This window comes from Mytilus galloprovincialis, chromosome 6 (genome assembly GCF_965363235.1).
Source record: "Mytilus galloprovincialis chromosome 6, xbMytGall1.hap1.1, whole genome shotgun sequence".
In the NCBI taxonomy this organism is placed as follows: domain Eukaryota; kingdom Metazoa; phylum Mollusca; class Bivalvia; order Mytilida; family Mytilidae; genus Mytilus; species Mytilus galloprovincialis.
In genome coordinates this window covers 13677493-13699115 of record NC_134843.1, presented here as the reverse complement: position 1 = coordinate 13699115, position 21623 = coordinate 13677493, and the positions used below count along the sequence as shown (strand labels likewise).

The window sequence follows — 21623 nt, the reverse complement described above, 5'->3', positions numbered from 1 at the left end:
CCCTTTTTTTTACAAAATACTCAATAACTCAAAAATGAAATTTTGAATCATCACCAAAAAGTATACAGATATTAAGATTAATATAACTAAGAAGTATTTAAAGTTTTAAGCCATAATCAAGAATCGTTTTTGAGATACGGTGCGACATGTGAAAAAAACACATCCCTGTTTTAGTTACAAAGTGCCGTAACTCAAAAAGTTGTAATCTTATTTTCACAAAAAAGTATACAGATCATTTTACCATCATAAGAAACAACTATGTTAAGTTTCATGAAATTTGGATAAGTCGTTCTCAAGTTACGGTGCGACATGTTTACACCGGACAGACACTGGACATTTGTATACCATAATACGTCCCGTCAAAATTGACGGACGTATAAAAAATAACACAAAGACAGGTTAGACAAAAGGTCTTTCTACTTCCATTGGTAATTATAAATTAAAAAAGGGGCCTTCCGAAGATGATTAGAAACAGTGATCAAGTTGAATCTGATTTCCGTTCCGTTCCGCAAAATACCAATTGCTCTGAGGAATTGGTATTTAACGGAATCGAACGGAAACAGGCATCTGTAATGTAATAAAAGCAGTCTTGATAATATCAGTGCAAAGTTTTTAAAAATTACTTCTCATCTTATTTCAGTTCCCTTATGTCAAATTTTGAATTCAAGCATTAAAAAATCAGTTTATCCATCATTATTCAAACTAGCTAAAGTCATACCAGTTTTTGAAAATAAATGTTAAAAAATGATGTATTTAATTACAGACCAATTGCATTTTTACAATTAGTATCTAAAATACTTGAGAGACACGTAAAAACTTATTTAATGAACTATACGGACACATATAATCTGTTGTATGTCCTGCAATCAGGTTTTCGTTCGAACCATTCCTGTCAAACTGCCATGACAACTTTGTTAGATAAATGGTTAAAAGCAATTGATGAAGGCGAATTAGTAGGAGCAGTATTTCTGGATCTTTGTAAAGCTTCTGATGTTCTTCATCATAAACTGCTCCTCCAGAAATTACAAAAATACAGATTTTCTTATTCTTCACTGCACTGGTTTACTTCATATCTAACTGATAGACAGCAGGTTGTATACATTTCAAATACTTTTTCAGGTGTATTAAAAGTAAAAACAGGTGTACCTCAAGGGTTCGTTTAAGGTCCCATATTATTCTTATTATTCATTAATTTTTTGCCTTTGTGTAATCCAAATCATAACAGTGATCTTTTGGCTGATGATAGTACTATTTCTGTTACTGGTAAAAACAAAAGTTGTATAGCCAGACACTAAATACTGTGTTAGAAAATATTTCTCATTGGTGTGATGAAAACAAAATGTTAATCAATGTATCCAAAACAAAGAAAATGTGTTTATGTTCAAAACACAAACTTTCTGTCATGTGTAATGAACCTTTTAATATCTTCATTAATAATCAATATATTAATGAAAGTCAGCGTGAACAAGTCCTTGGTATTTTTGTGGACGCAACTCTGTCTTGGTCTGATCATATCAAATATGTTATTAAAAACTTTAAGGTAAATTCTTCCTTTAGCTCTACTAAAAAGGATCAAGAAATATTTAAATCATAATGCAAGAATTTTATTTTATAATGCATACATTCTTCCAAATTTTGACTACTGTTGTTCAATATGGGGCAACTGTAACACATTTTTAATCGACAGTTTGCTTAAATTACAAAAAAGGGAAGCTAGAATTATTTTAAATGAACACGATTTTCAAAAACCATCTGTTGAACTTTTTAAAGAATCTGGAATAATTCCAGTAAATACATGTAATAGAATATTATACCACAAGTCCTTATTAATGTATGAATAAAACAATGGATTGGTACCCCAATACTTGTCAAATCTTATTGTAACTACAAATAGCAAACAGTCATACAGTACTCGACTCTCATTTTCAAATAATTTTATTGTTCCAAAATCAAATACAGAATTATACAAACCAAGCTTTTCTTTTAGTGGTCAAAAGGTGTGGAATTCACTATCCAACGAAATCAAAAAATCAAAAAAATGTATCGTCATTCAAGTATACTTACAAATCATTATATATTTTAACAATAAAACTCAAAACACTATCATGTAATCCGTTTTGTTCATGTATTTGTTTATGTAATTTAATATTTATACTATTATTCATCATTGTGTATTGCTAGATTGATTTGGTTTATATCAACCGTGCAAGGGCTTTTTTCAAGGTCGTTAAAAAAAAAACGTAGTAGTAGACCTAGATTATGTTTATTCATGTTGTTAATATTGTGCCTATAGAGAGCCTTATTGAAAATTGATTTAATCCAAATGAGTTACTCTCTTTAAATAAAGATTTATTTATTTATTCTTAAGTAATTATTTATTTATTTATTTATTTATTTATACGAATGACCCCGAGGTTAATGCAAGTTAAAGTTGACATGGATCGTAATTCCAATAAGGCCAATTATAACATAAAATGCATCCAATCTGTAAGTTATCATTATACACTTATAATTTCACGTCAAAAATCTTTAGGCGTGCTCAAACAAGTTGGAATATGTACTGTCTTGATGCAATTTTAAAAGTAAAAACACTGTATTCAGGCGCGTATTTGGAGGAGTCCTGCACTCCGTAATTAAAACAGGTTGCTATCTTTTAAAAAAAGATAAGCAATACGAGAACCTTATTGGGGGTTTGGTTTGAAAGAAAAATAAATTCATTATTTCATCTCATTTTCATAAGAAATTTGAAAACTGACATAAATTCAATATCCCGGGACATATTACCTTATTGCGAAGGCCAAAAAATCGAATGACTGACCTTTTCGTCAGTTTGAATACAATCGGACTAAACTAAGGGACGGACCAATTAACTTGCAATTGGGGGGAGGGGGGGCATGTTTTTTTTCGTAAATAAATATGTTGATTCTGAATAGAGAAAATAAATAATTTGGCCAGCAAAGGGAGAAAAAAAATTTTGACAGAGGATATTTACCATAAAAAATAATGTTAAATTTGAAAAAAATAATTTGTCGCGCCACTTCCCAAAAATAAAAATAAAATGCGCGCATGCCTCCCCCTCTGCAAGTTATATGGTCCGTCCCTAAAGATCATATAAAATGTGTCGATACGTTGCTTATAAGGATCTGAAAACGCTCAATTTTACTTTCTGTTTAAAGATCTTTTGAGGTTCTCTTAATTTGTCGGATTAATACACACTTTTAAAATTTGAAAGCTTAAATTTTTATTAGCTGATGTAAAAACTACTAGGACAGAAAGTAAAACGGAGTGTTGTCAGATCCTTGTACGCAAACTTTTTAAGAGTAGACACGGGATTTGAATTTTGATCAATTTGGTTTGAATATAAATAAAAATTTATGTGTTAATCTTAGTACTGCCTATACCCCCAAGGCCAGGTTGACGAAGTCTAAATGTAGAAAAGTCTAAATTTTGAATAATTGTTTAGAGATAATTTTTAATATGTGATACACATATATTTTATTTATGAAATAATGAACAAAATATTTAATGGAAAAATCAATTTAATGGAAAAATCAATTTAATGTGTCAGTTTGGCCTTGTGAGTTTCGTCCCTTTAGTACATCTTTTCAAGTTACATTTGAATACTTTTATAGATTAGACATGTATTGATGGCTCATTCATTTAAATTTTTAGTTGAACCAAAACAGTTTTTTAACATAATATATGGTTGTATAGTGGATTGTAGCTGTACTTGTAGATGATTTAGTAACAGTTTATGTGAAACAAAATGAATGAATTATATGATTAGAAGACTTAAAATTTTCTTTTAAGTAATAATACTGCTAACTGATCGAAAGATAATAGACTCTATTAATATGGTAAAGGTTCTGATTTTGTATGGTTATAGTTTGTAATATTTGATATAATAAGTTTGTTCCTAGTACAATGTATTTCTGAGTATTAATTGATAGGATTGCCGTAAGTTTTAGATTGATTGTAGTTGTTTTTGTTTTATATAAAATAAGCACAATTTTTATACAGCTATTTTCTTTAATAATGACCAATCTTCCGTTTTTCATTGAAAGGCATAGTTTTATCTTAATTGATTTTTTTTTATTTCAACAATTTGTGAAAGATGAAAGTAACTTTAATTTTGGCATGGTTATCTATCATGTTTTTTATGGGAAGTGGTTATGGGTTTTTATTAATGCTGACATGATGCAAAAAATAGAGATTAAATTTCAAAGAAGTTCTGTAGAAACTGAAGCTTGATGGTACAAACTGTACATGATTTTAATGCGTAATTATTGAGGTCAATGTGGGAGTTTGATGGTTTACTTGCATTTGTGTTGGTATGCATTCAGGGATATTTATTGCGTTGGTTCTTCTTTCTTCTATATATGGAAATGAATTATTTAAATCTGCAAAATTGTTTGCAATTAATGTCTGAATATGTTATATAATTTTAAGCAAATTAAAGCAATTGGTGTTTGCTTTAAAGCAACAATAAAAAGATATTGTGAGAAATAATTTGATAAAATTATATTAAATTAATAAGAGAAAAGATGCTAGTTGTTTACTTACAAATAAAGGGACGAATTAAAAAAAGAGATATGAAATAAACATATGTACAGTAACATGTGTAATAAAATGACAAACATACCTTGTATTTCGCATAAAAAAACAAAATGTAAAATGTCTATTGTAAAATCTAAAGCTATAATAGAAAATTTAGGAATGTTTTGAATTTGATATGTTGAGGCTTAAATGGCTATATTGAAAAAAAAAACAGTATAGATAAAAAATAATGTCTTGGTAAAATGTAGCACCTGCCACCATTTGGTGGACTGCAGATCTAGATGAGGAATGGAATTCTCAGAATCTAACCAAACAATATACATGATTTAACTGGAGATTCATAATATGCAATAATATTTGTAGGAATGGCAAAATTTTCTTTTACAGAAACATTACTTGTACAGAAAAATTTCTTTGAAAATTCAAAAAGGAAATATTTACATGTTTGATGACAATAGCCATCGATATGTGGCTTGCAACATTTAATAACATTCCAAAGTGAATACAATAAATATAACCACCTTATATCTGCCACCATTTGGTGGACTGCAGATCTAGATGTCAACACAGTTAGCTATTCCAATGTGAATACAATAAATATAACTACACTATATCTGCCACCATTTAGTGGACTGCAGATATTAACGCGGTCAGCTATTTCAAAGTGAATACAATTAAAATAACGCACTATATCTGCCACCATTTGGTGGACTGCAGATGTTAACGCGGTCAGCTATTCCAAAGTGAATACAATTAAAATAACACACTATATCTGCCACCATTTGGTGGACTGCAGATGTTAACGCGGTCAGATATTCCAAAGTGAATACAATTAAAATGATGACACTATATCTGCCACCATTAGGTGGACTGCAGATTTGAACACAGACAACTATTCCAAAGTTACAATACAATGAATATAACTACAGTACATGTATATCTGCCAGCATTTGGTGGACTGCAGTTGTGAACATTGTGAGCTACTCCAAAGTTACAATACAATAAAAATAACTACATTATATCTGCCACCATTTGGTGGACTGCAGATGTCAACACAGTCGGCTATTCTAAAGTGAATACAATAAAAATAATTACACTATATCTGCCAGCATTTACTGCAGATGTGAACATTGTGAGCTATTCCAAAGATACAATACAATAAAAATAACTACCTTATATCTGCCACCATTTGGTGGACTGCAGATGTGAACATGGTCAGCTATTCCAAAGTGAATACAATAAATATAACTACACTATATCTGCCACCATTTGGTGGACTGCAGATGTGGAAACCTTCAGCTATTCCAAAGTTACAATACAATAAATAAAACTACAGTATATTTGCCACCATTTGGTGGATTGCACATGTTAACACAGTCAGCTATTTTTATGTGAGTAAACAATAAATATAACTATATACATTTTCCCTAACTGCAGATTCAAAATGTGTTTTTGGTATCACAGTACTTACAAAAAAAATTGTTGGAAATTAATTAACACACAATTCACAATTGCTTTTCTACTTAGTAATGAACAGTGTACAGTATATAAGATCAGAGATAAAAAAAATATCCAAATGTCTTTATCATGCAACACCCTAGAATGATTTTCGATACCTAGTGTTTTTAGAAGGGGGAGGAACAGCTACTGCATGTCGAAGAAGGTAACATATTTGCCCCTCCCAAAAAAAAACCTGATGCTTCGCAGGGTACAGCTTTATACAATCCAAAGGTTGAACCCTTAACAGTTGAGGCAAGTATGGATATATATATAACCATCAAGTTTGATACAGTTCTGAATTTGGACTGTGCTTATATCATGGAAATAGTTTACACAGCATAGCTTTTTTTCACAAATGAGTGGAGTTTTAGAGATAAAGGGGCTCATTATCAAATATCTTGATACATGTTTGGATTCAGCATATCATTGAACATATAAAATTCAAAATTCCTTTAAAATCAAACTGTAAAAAACTTTGTAAACTGTTAGATTCAGTTTATTTAAGAACTCCAAGAATTCAAGAATAAAACCCTATTAAAATTCGTCAGTAAGTAAGCAATTTATACAAAGTATTAGAATAGTATAGTATTTGGCCTCTTTTTTTATCCTAATTCCTGAACAGTGTGAGCCATAAATCCCAAGATCAATCCAACCTTCCTTTTTTGGAATGGAACCTTGTGGTACAATTCTAGAGTGATTCATACACTAACACAAATTATTGTCTTGAAACTATAAAAATATTTATTTTGACCCCTTTAGGACCCCTTGCTCCTAAACTGTTTGGATTGAAAAAACCAAAATCGATCTCAACCTTCCTTTAGTGGTCAAAGATAAAATTTTATTGATTTCTATTTACTTATATTTAAGTAGTTATCTGGAAACCATCTGGTTTTGGAGGACGCCGACAACTTGATACCTATATATATGACTAAAAAACATAAGAAAAATTGAGGTTGTAAAAAAAAATGAGAATAATATATACAAGGACTTTGGGTGGTGTTTTACACTAAAAAGGGTATGCTTGAATATCTGAATTTAATATTTTTATGGATGAAAGCAATGCTATTTTTTGTCTTTTAGTGTGTAGTGAAATATTAATTAATGAAGTGTTGTACAATGTTTTAGTTTTTGATGGTCAAATCACCTATAAGCAAGTCTATATTTAAACATCATAGCATTTTTTCTTTTTTGGTGCACGTGCACTTTTTTTCCTTGGTTTCCCATCATCATCTTCTGATTTTTTGGTACTTGTATTTTGTCCATCTTCTGATTCTGAAGATGTTATGACAATTTTTCTTTTCAATTTCAATTTTTTTTTGTTTTGCCTAATTTTCTCGAGTGGTATTCCTGCATCCGAATCAGAGCTGAATTGACTTCTATCAAATTTTTTAGGGTCTTCAAAAATTAGCTCTGCTAACTCAATGTCAGAGTCAGCATCTGATAACGATGATGCTGACTGCTTTACAGGTGGATGCACATCATTGGATGGCATTTTATTTTGTAGGCCACTGGTTGATGGCTGTATAGGATTTGAAAACAGGCCTAGGGTTTTCTTTGGACTCACTTTCATTAGGTTTGGAGAAATGTTTTTCTCTAGTGTTTTAACAGTGTCCATACAGGGACTAGCTTTGCGTGGGTTAACCATTAAATTTGTCAAGTATAGCTCCTGTTGCTCTATGGCTCTCAGTTGCTGCTTTAATTTTGATATCTGTTGTTGCACATTTGCCTTTTCGGTAACTATTTGTTTTAGTCTTTGGATTTGTTCTGGTAGGGCAGACATCTGCAATTGATTATACTGGGTTATATATATATATATCAAAACAAACATTTACATAACTAACATGCATTTGTATGAAAATAAAATATTGATAAATAAAATGCTTTGTTGAGCACAGCTTGATACGACTGCAGATGTAAAACTCTGAATGGTTGGAGCAAATTCAGATACAGTGACACCAATAAAGTTTGATACCGTTTTGAATTAGGATTAAGATAGAATTTTAGACATAATATAGATATATAGATGTTAGTCACAAAATAAATGTGGTCTAACATCTGGAAAATCTTATGAGTAATACTGTGCTTGTAATGATTAGTTCTGGAAACTTTAACAGAAAAATGAACTCCTATGTAAAAAATTGGGGAAACCCATGACCTTTTGTTTTAACCGAGTTATAGCAATTATTTACAAACTTAATTCCAACCTTACATTTAAATTTGTATTAGGAACCTTGTAGTAAAATTGTAGGTACCTTAGCCTCTAAAACCAATACCAATCTTCCTTTTGTAGAACTGAATCTTTTTGTAAACCTTTAGAGATCCATTCACTTAAATCAAAAGTTGTTAGGGGCCTAATGTGTCTTAGGAGGACAACAAAAAATGACAGCGACGACGACATCATAGCATTATAGAATCAAGGAAATATTGTGTGGAGTTGTAAAGAGTTTTTTTTTGTTTGTATTTGGCTAATTATACAAATCAAAGTATATCTATCCACAGTGTAACCATACAATGTAATAAATTGTCAGCTGGTAAAAATGGGTTTACATGTAATTCATATTGTGGATAGTCTAGAGCAACTTGGATGTCCTGTTTTCCATTAAGACAAAGGAAAACTAAAAATCTTCGATGATATTCTGTGTCGTTCAAATTTAGACCTCGTAACATAAATACAGCACCATTGAGTAAATGAATGCTGTCAATTGAAATATTCAAAATAGTGCATTCTTGGTTAAAGGCAGAACTTATTATGTTTTGGAGAGTTGCTTTACTGTGTAGTTTTGTAGCGATTATGGACATGGTATTGCATAAGTCTGTATCTGGAGCGCGGATAAAGTGTATTGTAATATCAGAATTATAGTGCAGCAATCCAGAATATCCATAAATATCAGAAGTGATATGCCCAAGAGGTGGATTTAGTTCCTGCAATAAGGTGCAGAAATGGCTATAACCACTTTCACATTTTCTATTTATTGCCTCCATATCTTTCATAAATGAAACACATGGTTCTGTTAAGTTTTGTAGTTGACATTCAGGCAATTTTGATATTGAGGGCACTTTTTCTGCTGCCAAATACTGCAGAGTTGGAATCATCATTCTGTAGATGAAAATTAAGATATTATTTTATTACATCTTGTTGTTTTTAGAAAAGTTTAAAAGTGGTTCGCTTTCAATATTTATGCATGAAATTGGTGAGCATGTTTTTTTACATCTGCATTTTCAAGATATGATTAAGAGTTGAAGGCAAGGAACTCTTTGAGACTTAGTGCACTATTTTAATTTTTCTGAAGTTTTTTATGTTATAATTAGGATTAAACATGTCTACGTCATGGTGTTGTACATGTGCAAAATCAATGGTGCATTAAAATAGACTTTATTTGGCCATATATACCATACATTTTGAACTAATGAAATAATCAAATTTTTGTTTACATTAGAAAAATAGAGCACCTGAAATTTTACTAGGACATTTACTTTTGCTTTTAACTAACAATTAAATTTATATTCAGACTTACTTGTTGTTTGTATTGGAAAAATTTGTTTTTTAAGTTGGTTATTTCTTAATTTTTCATTGCCAAAACAAATTTTTATGCATGAAGTGTCTGCATATTTACAATTGCAAATGAGACAATATCGTTTCTCATTTAACAAAAAACGTTTTTATTGATTCGCTTCTTCCATAGACTGATAATAACGCTGGTAAAAGTAATAATTTCAGCAACCTCACCTAGCCGATCAGAACAAAGAAAGTAGTCCCTCGAAATAGCATTGCTTTTTTTAATAAATTTGAGAATACAAAATTTGAGCCTACAAATTTTTCAAAGCAAATTAATCTTAATCCTCTTTTCAACAGAAGTGTCTGAATAGGCACAGATCGCGAAATATCAAAATTGACAGGTTGTAAAATTATTATACCGGAGACTGCGTTTTCCCTGAACTCACATTTTTCTTTGGAGACCCATGTTCATCCGTCTGTTGTCTTTTGAAACCTCTTTTCTGGCTTTTTAACTTTTTTTCAGGTTTTAACCGCCTCGTTTTAAGTTGATCCTCTTCACTGTTGTCTACCAGGGTTTTTAGAAAAAATAAAAAAAATTACACTATAATATACTTTTAAGTTTATGGCCTTGGTTACAACAACTGTAAATTAATCAAACATAAAATATCAATACGTATATGTTAGACTAAAAACAACGTCCGATTTCTTATCGACGTCCGTTCCGAAAATCGACGTCCAAATCTTACATCACGATCTCAAATCAGTGTCCAATACTAAACCCTCAAATCGACGTCCAATGTTACGTTATAAAACGTTTGAAGGACGTTTGATTGTCATGTCAATACATTTCATTGAATCCTTTATTTTTAGATTGATCTTTGTTGATGTAATCTATATCGTTTGTGTATTTGTAAAGTAGTTTACCGAAACTAATATTGTTTTATTTACATTGGTATCAAAACAAAAAGACAAATTTAACATCAGGAAATGTCAATAAGACGACCGAACACATCATTATTACTTTTATATGTATATACATATTAATATCTTATTTTCGTCCTACGTTGTCGTTTTCCTTTCTTGTTCATATTAACATATACATATTGATCTACATTGTACGACAGTGAGAAAACGAATCAAAGACAAAGATTATCACAAGACATCCAGAAGGCAGTATACTAACTCAAACAATAGAAAAAATATAAAAATACGACCAATTGCGGAAAAGTATTATGATCTGGTCTTATATGAATTTCATCATTTTTTTTAATATAAGTTCAACCCACCATTTCATGAAGATGTGATTTAACTGCGACAGACGTCGATAAGAGAAGAAAAAACTTGGACGTCGGGTTGAGAATGTGTTACATTTTAATGTTGTGTTTCTGTTGTGTCGTTTGTTTCCTCTTATATTTGAGTGTGAATTCACATTACTATAAGACGTATTTCTTTTTATCCCAAATTCATGTATTTAGTTTTGATGTTATATTTGTAATTCTCATCGGATTTTTCGTTTCTGTGTGTGTTATTTTTTATTGTTGTGTCAGTGTTCTCCTCTTATATTTAATGCGTTTCCTCAATTTTAGTTTGTAATCCGGATTTGTTATTTTCTATCGATTTATGAGTTTCGAACAGCGGTATACTACTGTTGCGACTTTATTTAGTCATATCGAGGCAATTTCAAGCTGTAACGTAGAAACATTATGATAGTTTTATTTAAAGAAATAAGAACTTTTTCTAAAAGTAGTACCTATATATAATGAAATTATAAATAATGGACACATGACGAATGCAAAAATAAAATTATAGCTTATGTACAACCTTCAGCAATTGATGATGCTGCTGACAACTGCCTAGAAGGCCTCTGGGTCTTGCTTGTAGAAGTCTATCAATATAAAAGAAGTGTGATGGAAAGAATATACTAGCAGCTAATATGTTGTATTATAGAACATTAATTTGACTTGATTTGTCTTATACAATAACAAGCAAGCGGTTGACAACGTAGATACAAGTGTCTTGTCTTAGGGAGGGATACATCCTACTTTGCAAAGAATTTCTCTGATTCAAGCCAAAAAAATCTATGAAACAGACATTATCAAGATGCTTGATTTCTTGATTGACAAGAAATTTGTTACGTTTAGAGGACGGAATTTTTTTTATCAAAATATTGGCATTCCCATGGGAACCAATTGTGCCCCTCTTCTAGCGAACTTGTTCATTATTCCAATGAGTTTGACTTCATACAGGAACTTCTAAGGAAGATTGCCTGAAGTTAGAAATATCCTTAAATTTTACCATCTGCAATATAGATGTTCTCGCACTAAATAATTAAATGTTTGGTGACTATGTTGAATGCATCTATCCCATCGATATAGAAATAAATGATACAACAGATACAGTTAAGTCTGCCTCATATCTTGAATTACATTTAGAAATTGACAATGAGGGTCGGTTAAAAAAAACCTTTTCTACAAAGAGATGATTTAAGCTTCCGAATTGTGAACTCTCCATTTCTAAATAGCTACATTCAAACATGTCCTGCAAACGAAGTATATATCGCTCAATTGATATAATATTCCGGTGCTTGTATTTGCTATCATAATTTCCTTGAGAGAAAGTTACTGCTCACAAGGACGATATTAAACCAAGAGTTCAAAATGGTGAAGTTGAAATCATTGCATCGGACGCCATCAGGAGTTGGTTGACCGTTACGCAATATCCGTTTCACATAATTTACAGTTATAATTCTTGAAAAGTTTTACAATGAGGTAGTCGGATGGTTTTGTGGAATAGGAAAGCAATTATCTAAGGGAAAATATTCATAGATATAAGGGAGATGTGGTATGAGTACCAATAAGACAACTCTCGATCCAAGTATAGGAAAAAGTGCAGCCTTAAACACGGATTCTCGGCTCACGTAGAACAGCAAGCTATAAAAGGCCCGAAAATAGACTTTTATAATTGTAAAACCATTTAAACAGGAATCTATATTAAAAAAAATGAAAATTACAGGTAAGATTTTGACGAATCAAATTGATCGAAGCCATATTAAACAAGTTTTGTACAAGTCAAGTTCATTGTTCCCAATAAAGAAAGTATTCCATGGGTATAAGGATAATATCGGATATGTATTGTTTTGTTGCGTTCATAAAAAAACTTTAATAAATATGGCATCTTTGAACACTACTTTTGATAGTCGGTTATTCAATTACGATGATGATAATAAAACCTTTTATTATTATGCTATACAAACCGATAAAGAAATTGGAAAGATTCTACCAAAAACGTTTTGACATTGAGAAGTGACCGTAATGCTGCTTATTAACATACAATGTTACTTATAGTGATATTAAAACAATCTGCTATCATATTTTTAAAATATTGCATTCATATTAGAATTTAATATAGCATTTGATTATTTATTTACATTAGAAAAATAGAGCACCTGAAATTTTACTAGGACATTTACTTTTGCTTTTAACTAACAATTAAATTTATATTCAGACTTACTTGTTGTTTGTATTGGAAAAATTTGTTTTTTAAGTTGGTTATTTCTTAATTTTTCATTGCCAAAACAAATTTTTATGCATGAAGTGTCTGCATATTTACAATTGCAAATGAGACAATATCGTTTCTCATTTAACAAAAAACGTTTTTATTGATTCACTTCTTCCATAGACTGATAATAACGCTGGAAAAAGTAATAATTTCAGCAACCTCACCTAGCCGATCAGAACAAAGAAAGTAGTCCCTCGAAATAGCATTGCTTTTTTTAATAAATTTGAGAATACAAAATTTGAGCCTACAAATTTTTCAAAGCAAATTAATCTTAATCCTCTTTTCAACAGAAGTGTCTGAATAGGCACAGATCGCGAAATATCAAAATTGACAGGTTGTAAAATTATTATACCGGAGACTGTGTTTTCCCTGAACTCACATTTTTCTTTGGAGACCCATGTTCATCCGTCTGTTGTCTTTTGAAACCTCTTTTCTGGCTTTTTAACTTTTTTTCAGGTTTTAACCGCCTCGTTTTAAGTTGATCCTCTTCACTGTTGTCTACCAGGGTTTTTAGAAAAAATAAAAAAAATTACACTATAATATACTTTTAAGTTTATGGCCTTGGTTACAACAACTGTAAATTAATCAAACATAAAATATCTGCACGTATATGTTAGACTAAAAACAACGTCCGATTTCTTATCGACGTCCGTTCCGAAAATCGACGTCCAAATCTTACATCACGATCTCAAATCAGTGTCCAATACTAAACCCTCAAATCGACGTCCAATGTTACGTTATAAAACGTTTGAAGGACGTTTGATTGTCATGTCAATACATTTCATTGAATCCTTTATTTTTAGATTGATCTTTGTTGATGTAATCTATATCGTTTGTGTATTTGTAAAGTAGTTTACCGAAACTAATATTGTTTTATTTACATTGGTATCAAAACAAAAAGACAAATTTAACATCAGGAAATGTCAATAAGACGACCGAACACATCATTATTACTTTTATATGTATATACATATTAATATCTTATTTTCGTCCTACGTTGTCGTTTTCCTTTCTTGTTCATATTAACATATACATATTGATCTACATTGTACGACAGTGAGAAAACGAATCAAAGACAAAGATTATCACAAGACATCCAGAAGGCAGTATACTAACTCAAACAATAGAAAAAATATAAAAATACGACCAATTGCGGAAAAGTATTATGATCTGGTCTTATATGAATTTCATCATTTTTTTTAATATAAGTTCAACCCACCATTTCATGAAGATGTGATTTAACTGCGACAGACGTCGATAAGAGAAGAAAAAACTTGGACGTCGGGTTGAGAACAACAAAAAAGACCTAGATTAGAGAAACATTAAATTGGATGTCGATTTGAAATGTTAATTTATTGTGACGTCAGATTTTGGACGTCGATTTGAGGAATGGAGGTCGATTTGAGACCGGACGTCGATCTTAGTCTTACATATATAACAACGCATAGTAAGTAAAAGTAGCTATAGGCTTGATATTCTTTAAGATAATTCATTCGGACTCCAAAAAACCTGCCTTTGCTTGTTCACCTAAATGATACGAGCTTAAGAAAATCAGATACACAACTGTTAAGTCTTAAGTTTAATCCCGGCTGGAAATTTAACCCCTAATCGCCAGCACTTCAAGAGAGCATGCTATCATCAGACATTTAAAGAAAGTTTATAGAGTGCTGTATCGTACATTTTATTATTGCTTAAAAATAATTTGGTTTAAAACGATTCTTCAATTCGTAGAAAATATTTGATTCTTATTCCAAACATAAAACTTTTAGCTCTTTAGAAATTTATTAGATTTTTTTATCAGGAACAAGTAAAAACATATATTATATATTTGTTTTTCGTTCTTTGTTTTGTTAATAAATCATAGTCGTTGGTTTTTGTCGATCGAATTGTTTTACATTTGTCATTTTGTGGACTCTGATAACTCTCAATGTGGTATTTTTTTCTCATTATTGAAGGATTCACGGTGACTTATAATTGTTAACTTCTATGTTACTGGTCTCTAATGGAGAGTTGTCTAATTGACAATCATATCACATTTTTGCAGTTTTATATATACCTCGGTAGTAATTTCATAGACCTTATAATGAATATACCTGCACAAGTTATGTCTTCGTTGACTGTCAATGACGTTAAAAACTAAATCCCTGTGATGTGTTTTAGTTGATTTTAGTCCCTGATACATGATTTTTTTTGGTTATTAATTGTATTTGGCTAGTTGTCAGTAACTGCAAGAACTTTCAAATCGTACTTTCTGTGTTTTTTGACAAGTTGATACCATTTGTAATGCTGTTTTGTTAATTAATATTTACTTATTTAGGGTTATATCTGGTCTTTATACCAGCTTTGAGAAGAATTTGGTATTACTATAAATTTTCACTTCATTGTACTACGAACATCAAAATTATTCATTTTATATAAATTATTCCTATTCCAATTTGAACTGTACATAAAATTCAGAATGGAAATTGGGAATGTGTCAAAGAGACAACAACCCGACCATAGAACAGACATCAGAAAAAGCACCCAAACAGGTATTCAATGGCCCCGAAACAAATATGATTACTAGTTCAGTAATATTGTACGCCATACTAAAATCCCAATTATACACAGGAAACTACAATTGAAAATAATACAAGACTAACAAAGGCCAGAGGCTCCTGACTTGGGACAGGTGCAAAAATGCGGCGGGGTTAAACATGTTTATTAGATCTCAATCCTCCCCATAAACCTCTAGCCAATGTAGAAAAGTAAACGCATAACAATACGCACATTAAAATTCAGTTCAAGAGAAGTCCGAGTCTGATGTCAGAAGATGTAACCAAAGAAAATAAACAAAATGACAATAATACATAACTAACAACATACTACTAGCAGTTTACTGACATGTAACCAAACAGGAAAGTTATTTTTATTTATCTGTGTATTATATTATTGCAAATGGCTGCTTTTTGGGTCCCTTTATAGCTTTCTGTTTGGCGTGAGCCAAGGGCCTTACGCGTGTTGAAGACCATAGTTTGACCCATAATGGTTTACTTTGATGAATTGTTTGTTTTATAATTATTTTTTTTTCTTCATGAATTTACAAGTATCAACATATATTTATCTTGTGGCACAATAGGCAAGCAAATGAAATAAATAAGCATTATAAGCATTTTATGAACTAACACTTAGAAATCTATGGATTAAGTATAGTAAGAACATTTTCATTCATATAGTAATAGTAGTGCGAGAAATATATGAGCATACATATGGTATGGTATAACAGTGTACAAATAATTTCAAATGCTCATATACATAATAAAATTGAGAATGGAAATGGGGAATGTGCCAAAGAGACAACAACCCGACCATAGAAAAAAACAACAGCAGAAGGTCAATGTATCAATTTAATTAATAACCTTAGCCCAGGGGTTCCAGTACAAGTTGTGTTCTTCCACACTTAAGTATTTTGAAGAAATATGTTATTTTCTTTTATGTAATTTTGAAGACCTTTTATATTAGGTTTTATATCTTGCATCTTACATCTGTAAATAAAGTACTTCGTCAGTAATATAACTTTATTCTTAATAAAATTCAGTTTATAATTTCCATAGAGGCCAAAAATGACAAGTTTCAAATTAAGTTGAATTTCAGTAAGAACCTTATCGAAAATCCATGAATTTAGATTGTGCCAAATGTCGGCTACAATATGACAACCCCAAAGTAAATGTTCTATAGTTTCAGGCTCTTCCTTGCAAAATGTACAAAAATTACAATTAACAAGCTTCATTTTAAATAGTAAAGCATTTGTCCCTAATTTGATGAATTGTTACTTGGATGGAGAGTAGTCTCATTGGCACTCATACCATATTTGCATATATATTTGGGAAGAAGTTTTCGTTGAGACCAATATGATAACACATAAATTTAATCCCATCTAATGTATTTAAGCTTTTGACTTAATATTTGCTAAAACGTTATTCAAATACACTATAGTCCATAAACTAGAGGCTCTAATGAGCATCCGTCGTTCAGCTTTGCCTATGTGCATCGTCAACTAGTGACAATCTCCAACATAGTAGACACGAATAGAATTCACGATATAAATCTTTTTTATGTTCAACTAATATAAATGATGTATTTTCAGTTTATAATTTATCTCTGTCTACTTTTCTTGGAATTATTCCTGGTTTAATAACTGATTAAAACTATAACGTGTGTGACAGTAGCATAGAAGTCTGATAAATACTGACAATAATGTGTGAACAAAACAAAGACATAAAATTGTCACCAAATCACGCCAAAAGTAAATTGTAAAAACAAACAATAAAGTTTAAAATTATACAAAGACAATTAAAACACTTTAACACGTAATTAAGATGCCATCAACGTCAGTATCATGGAGTATATATTACCGAAAAGTTTTTGTATTTTGTGTAATCTGTATTGTTCATAATTAACACTACATTTCCCATGAGTCTTGCATTTTTCGTCTCATACTTGAAACAACATATGCATATTCAACTGCAAATACATGCAATGTAACAAGTTTAACCTCACCACATGTTATAAGTGCCTGTCGCAAGTTATAACTTTATAATTTTATGGTTGTTGTATGTTGCTATATTTATCATATATATTTCGTTCATTGTGTTTTTACATAGATGACGCTAGTTTTCTCATTTGAATTGTTTTACATTAAGTAATATCAAGGTAATTCAAAGCTGTAACGGTGTGGGATTTGCTATTTGTTGAAAGCTGCACGTTGTCTAAAGGTTTTTAAAATCTACGTCATTTTGTTTTTTTGTGGAGAGTTTTCTCATTGACAATCGTACTACATCTTCTTTTTTGTATATTGAAATATTTTCTGCACACCCGGTTTCTCTCATTCTCTTAGCGTAGTATGGTCTTGTCCTTATTGAAAATGATTAAAATTATTAGGAATCTTTCGATTATTATAAATGACAATGTATTAAAGTTTGGTTCCAATTTAATAGAAGGTTTTATAATTATAGATTTTAAACCACTTTGCTGCACTTATTGTAAGATATTTTCATATTATATCACTATGTAACTATGACATAAAAAAGAAAATAAAACTTAAGAAATGTAATGCGTCCAAAGCATTTTACTCAATTACCTTGAGCAGACCAAATATTTGTAAATCAATGGTGAATCAATAAAGAATCAGTTAAAATGAAATAATAGCTAAATCTATCAAGTTTAACTTTTCCTGCGATAGTTAAAACCTGATTTTTTAACACAATTTCTGATTTTAAATTCATACTTAACCAGCAATAAGTGACATTGAATATGGAGGGATTTATTTCTAAGTATATCTGACAATATTTTTAGAGTTAGGATACAATTAGATATAAAGTTTCTGATTTATTATCCAGTAACATAAATAGATTGTGGACAATTCTCTTTAAAAATTTGACCATAGACATATCCAAATAATACTGCGAATAATTGTTAAAATGTTTAGTGAGTCATGTTACAACTATTATTGACGAAAGACTTATAGATGAATAACAAGAAACTTTTCCCTTGCTGGTAGGGAGCATGTGGTGTAATAACTTATCGTTAGGATGGTGATAGTTTTATTTAAAGATATACGAACTTGGCCCAAATGTACTACCTATATATGATTTTGATCATTAACTATATATCAAAATTTAAATAATAGAAACATAACAAATGCAAAAACAAAATCATAGAATATTTACAACCTTCGACAATTTTTGATGCCACTGACAGCTGTTGAGGAAGCCTCTGGGTGTTGTTCGTAGCAGTCTGTCAATATAAAAGAAATGTGAAGAACCTATTATAGTCTAGTAACTAATATGTTGTATAAAAGAAGTACATCCAGAAATGTGAAAAAACAATGATATAAACAGACGGCTCAAATTTTAAAATTTGTCTTTTCAGTTTTAAAACTCGTCAGCTTTTTCGTTTTCTTTAAATTTGAGTTTGGAAAAAGGTCATTAATGTAATACGCTGTCATTTGTTATTGCATGTATCACACATTAAAACGTTGTGGTGTAAAACAATATTTCGATAATTTTTATGTTTAGAGCTTTCTCAAAATTGGCATGGTGGACATTGCTTGAAGGATTCAAAGATTGAGAATTGTGGATATACAAAATATGCTTCAGACAATTGCCATTGTCATTTGATTGCCTATAACTAGATTCAATAATTATCAAAGGTACCAGGATTATAATATAGTACGCCAGACGCGCGTTTCGTTTGCACAAAACAGACTTCTTCAAGAAAGTTTGCTCGACAGGGAACAAAGTTTGTCCAACGAAGAAATAACATCAAAATGTTTAGTAGGGGTACGTCATAGTTGTCTACAAATGTACCCATTCGTATGTAGCGTTCACTAATATTTGGTACCTCAATTTATTTATAAATATATACACAGAATATTATATCTTATTTTTTTATATGCATACATTCAGGGATATTTATGTTTATGTAAATTTAAAGTCTTCGGTTGATTTAAATACCACAATTGGCCATTAATATAAGATTCTTATTAACATATGTATATACGATATGTCGAACATACCCAAAATCAATATATAATTAGGAAATAACAATGCATATCAATATAGAATGTCACAAACAACTAAAAATCAAAGTACTGAAATACTGAACATCGGATGACCGCAGGTTCTTGTGGATGGTCAAAAGCACATGTCACAGAAACAGATCACATCTCTATACCTGAAACTTGGGTTAATTTACAGAGATATTTTTTTCTGATACAAGTTCGTGCTTGGATGATGAATAAATGACTGGAAATTCAACCTCACCGTAATAACTATTATATTGTAGTGCAAGAAATCAGTATACCTTGGACTATTATACTTATATAATAATAGTCGTAGAGAATACACTGGTTTGTTGTTATATATATTATTAATATTACGATTGCATGTATATCTAATTTTCATCTATTTGTATATGATAATTCTATTCTACTATTATTATAGTGCAGTGCAAGTGCATGGTGGACACTCTTCTGTAAAAAAAATCAAAGCCTTAAAGGATGTAAAAGCAATTGCTACCATGTTAATATTTTGGGGACTTTTATTTTTCATCTACATATATAAGAATTAAACCTGACAGGACATGGTTGTCTAGTGAAAAGCAAGAAGGTTTTGACTTTATATCAATAAAAGACTTAAGCAGGAAATCATTTTTAATATGTTTTATATTTCACAAGGAGACAACAAGTTTACCAGGCTAAAGTTGGGGGTAATTATGGATTATCCCCTGGTAGTGTTTGTAACTGGGCAATAATTACTTTTATTTATTTATTTTTAACAATTTTCATAATTAATTTAAATTAACCATTCAGTTAAAACATTTCACCTTTCGAGACGCTAATGTTGAACCAGGTGCTCCGCAGGGCGCAGCTTTATACGACCGCAGAGGTCGAACCCTGAACAGTTGGGGCAAGTATGGACAAAACATTCAAGCGTGATACAGCTCTGAATTTGGATTGTGATCAAATTTTTGACATTACATGTTTTTTTTTACACAAAACAAATGTCAAGATTTTACAAATCAATTAAAGATTTCTTCTTCAAACTTTTTAAATCTAAAATTAAATAGTTGACACAGCATAGGTTTCTGACACATAATGAATGTGGTCTAATGAACTTAAAATATTTTTTTTGCCTTTGAGCAATTCACTATGCTGTTGAATATTAATCCTCTCAAAAAAATGTTTGAAGAAATTTTCTTTTTATTTATGAAATCTGAAATGAGAAAAATTTAAACCCCCCCCTTTTTTTTCACATCCCCGTTTCCCTTTTTCCAAAACTGATATCAATTCAAATTTCTAATGGAGTTTGCAACAATAACTACTCTTTTAAATACATCATAAAATATTAAAATGTAAAATAAAGTGCTTGTTATCACTGAATGGTAAAGATTGGTTGGTAGTAAAAGTGAATATACATTGTTTATTGTATAAAACAATAAAAAAAACTTCATCAGCAACATTTTATATTGGCAAATTTCCAATGAAGTTATTTACATAAAGTTATTGGCAAATAAAAATAGAAAATGACATCATAGTCATGTCTGGCAAATTTCCAACATATATTATCAACTTCTATTCTATACAAAGAAAGATAACTCCAATTGAAAATTAATTGCTATTGCACAATATTGTGCAATTAGATATTTCTTGCTATTGTGCAATACTGTGCAATTGAAAATTTCTTGCTATTGCACAATACTTGATATGGAATCCTGATTTGGACCAACTTGAAAACTGGGCCCATAATCAAAAATCAAAGTACATATTTAGATAAAGCATATCAAATAAGCCCAAGAATTTAATTTTTGTTAAAATCAAACTTAGTTTAATTTTGGACCCTTTGGACCTTAATGTAGACCATTTGAAAACTGGACCAAAAATTAAAAATCTACATACACAGTTAGATTTGGCATATCAAAGAACCCATTTATTCAATTTTTGATGAACAAAGTTTAATTTTGGACCCCCATT

At 30.6% G+C, this 21623-nt stretch overlaps 2 protein-coding genes across 4 annotated transcripts in view; both read right to left on the bottom strand.

Annotated features, from left to right (window-relative positions):
- The window catches only part of LOC143078990 (uncharacterized), a 142234-nt gene that overhangs the window by 24626 nt on the left and 95985 nt on the right, over nucleotides 1-21623 (bottom strand). The window lies entirely within an intron of this gene.
- The window catches only part of LOC143078989 (uncharacterized), a 52808-nt gene continuing 33104 nt past the window's right edge, over nucleotides 1920-21623 (bottom strand). For 2 of the 3 annotated variants that reach the window (XM_076254078.1, XM_076254079.1), the window contains 5 exons: nucleotides 18823-18886; nucleotides 13491-13609; nucleotides 11375-11438; nucleotides 10000-10118; nucleotides 1920-7837 (listed from right to left, as the gene is read on the bottom strand). In XM_076254078.1, the coding sequence (XP_076110193.1) occupies nucleotides 7220-7837; nucleotides 10000-10118; nucleotides 11375-11438; nucleotides 13491-13609; nucleotides 18823-18886 (984 nt within the window). In that variant the 3' untranslated portion in view covers nucleotides 1920-7219. Of the gene's footprint in view, nucleotides 7838-9999; nucleotides 10119-11374; nucleotides 11439-13490; nucleotides 13610-18822; nucleotides 18887-21623 lie in introns of those variants that run through there. The other variant, XR_012979320.1, reaches the window with a different exon arrangement.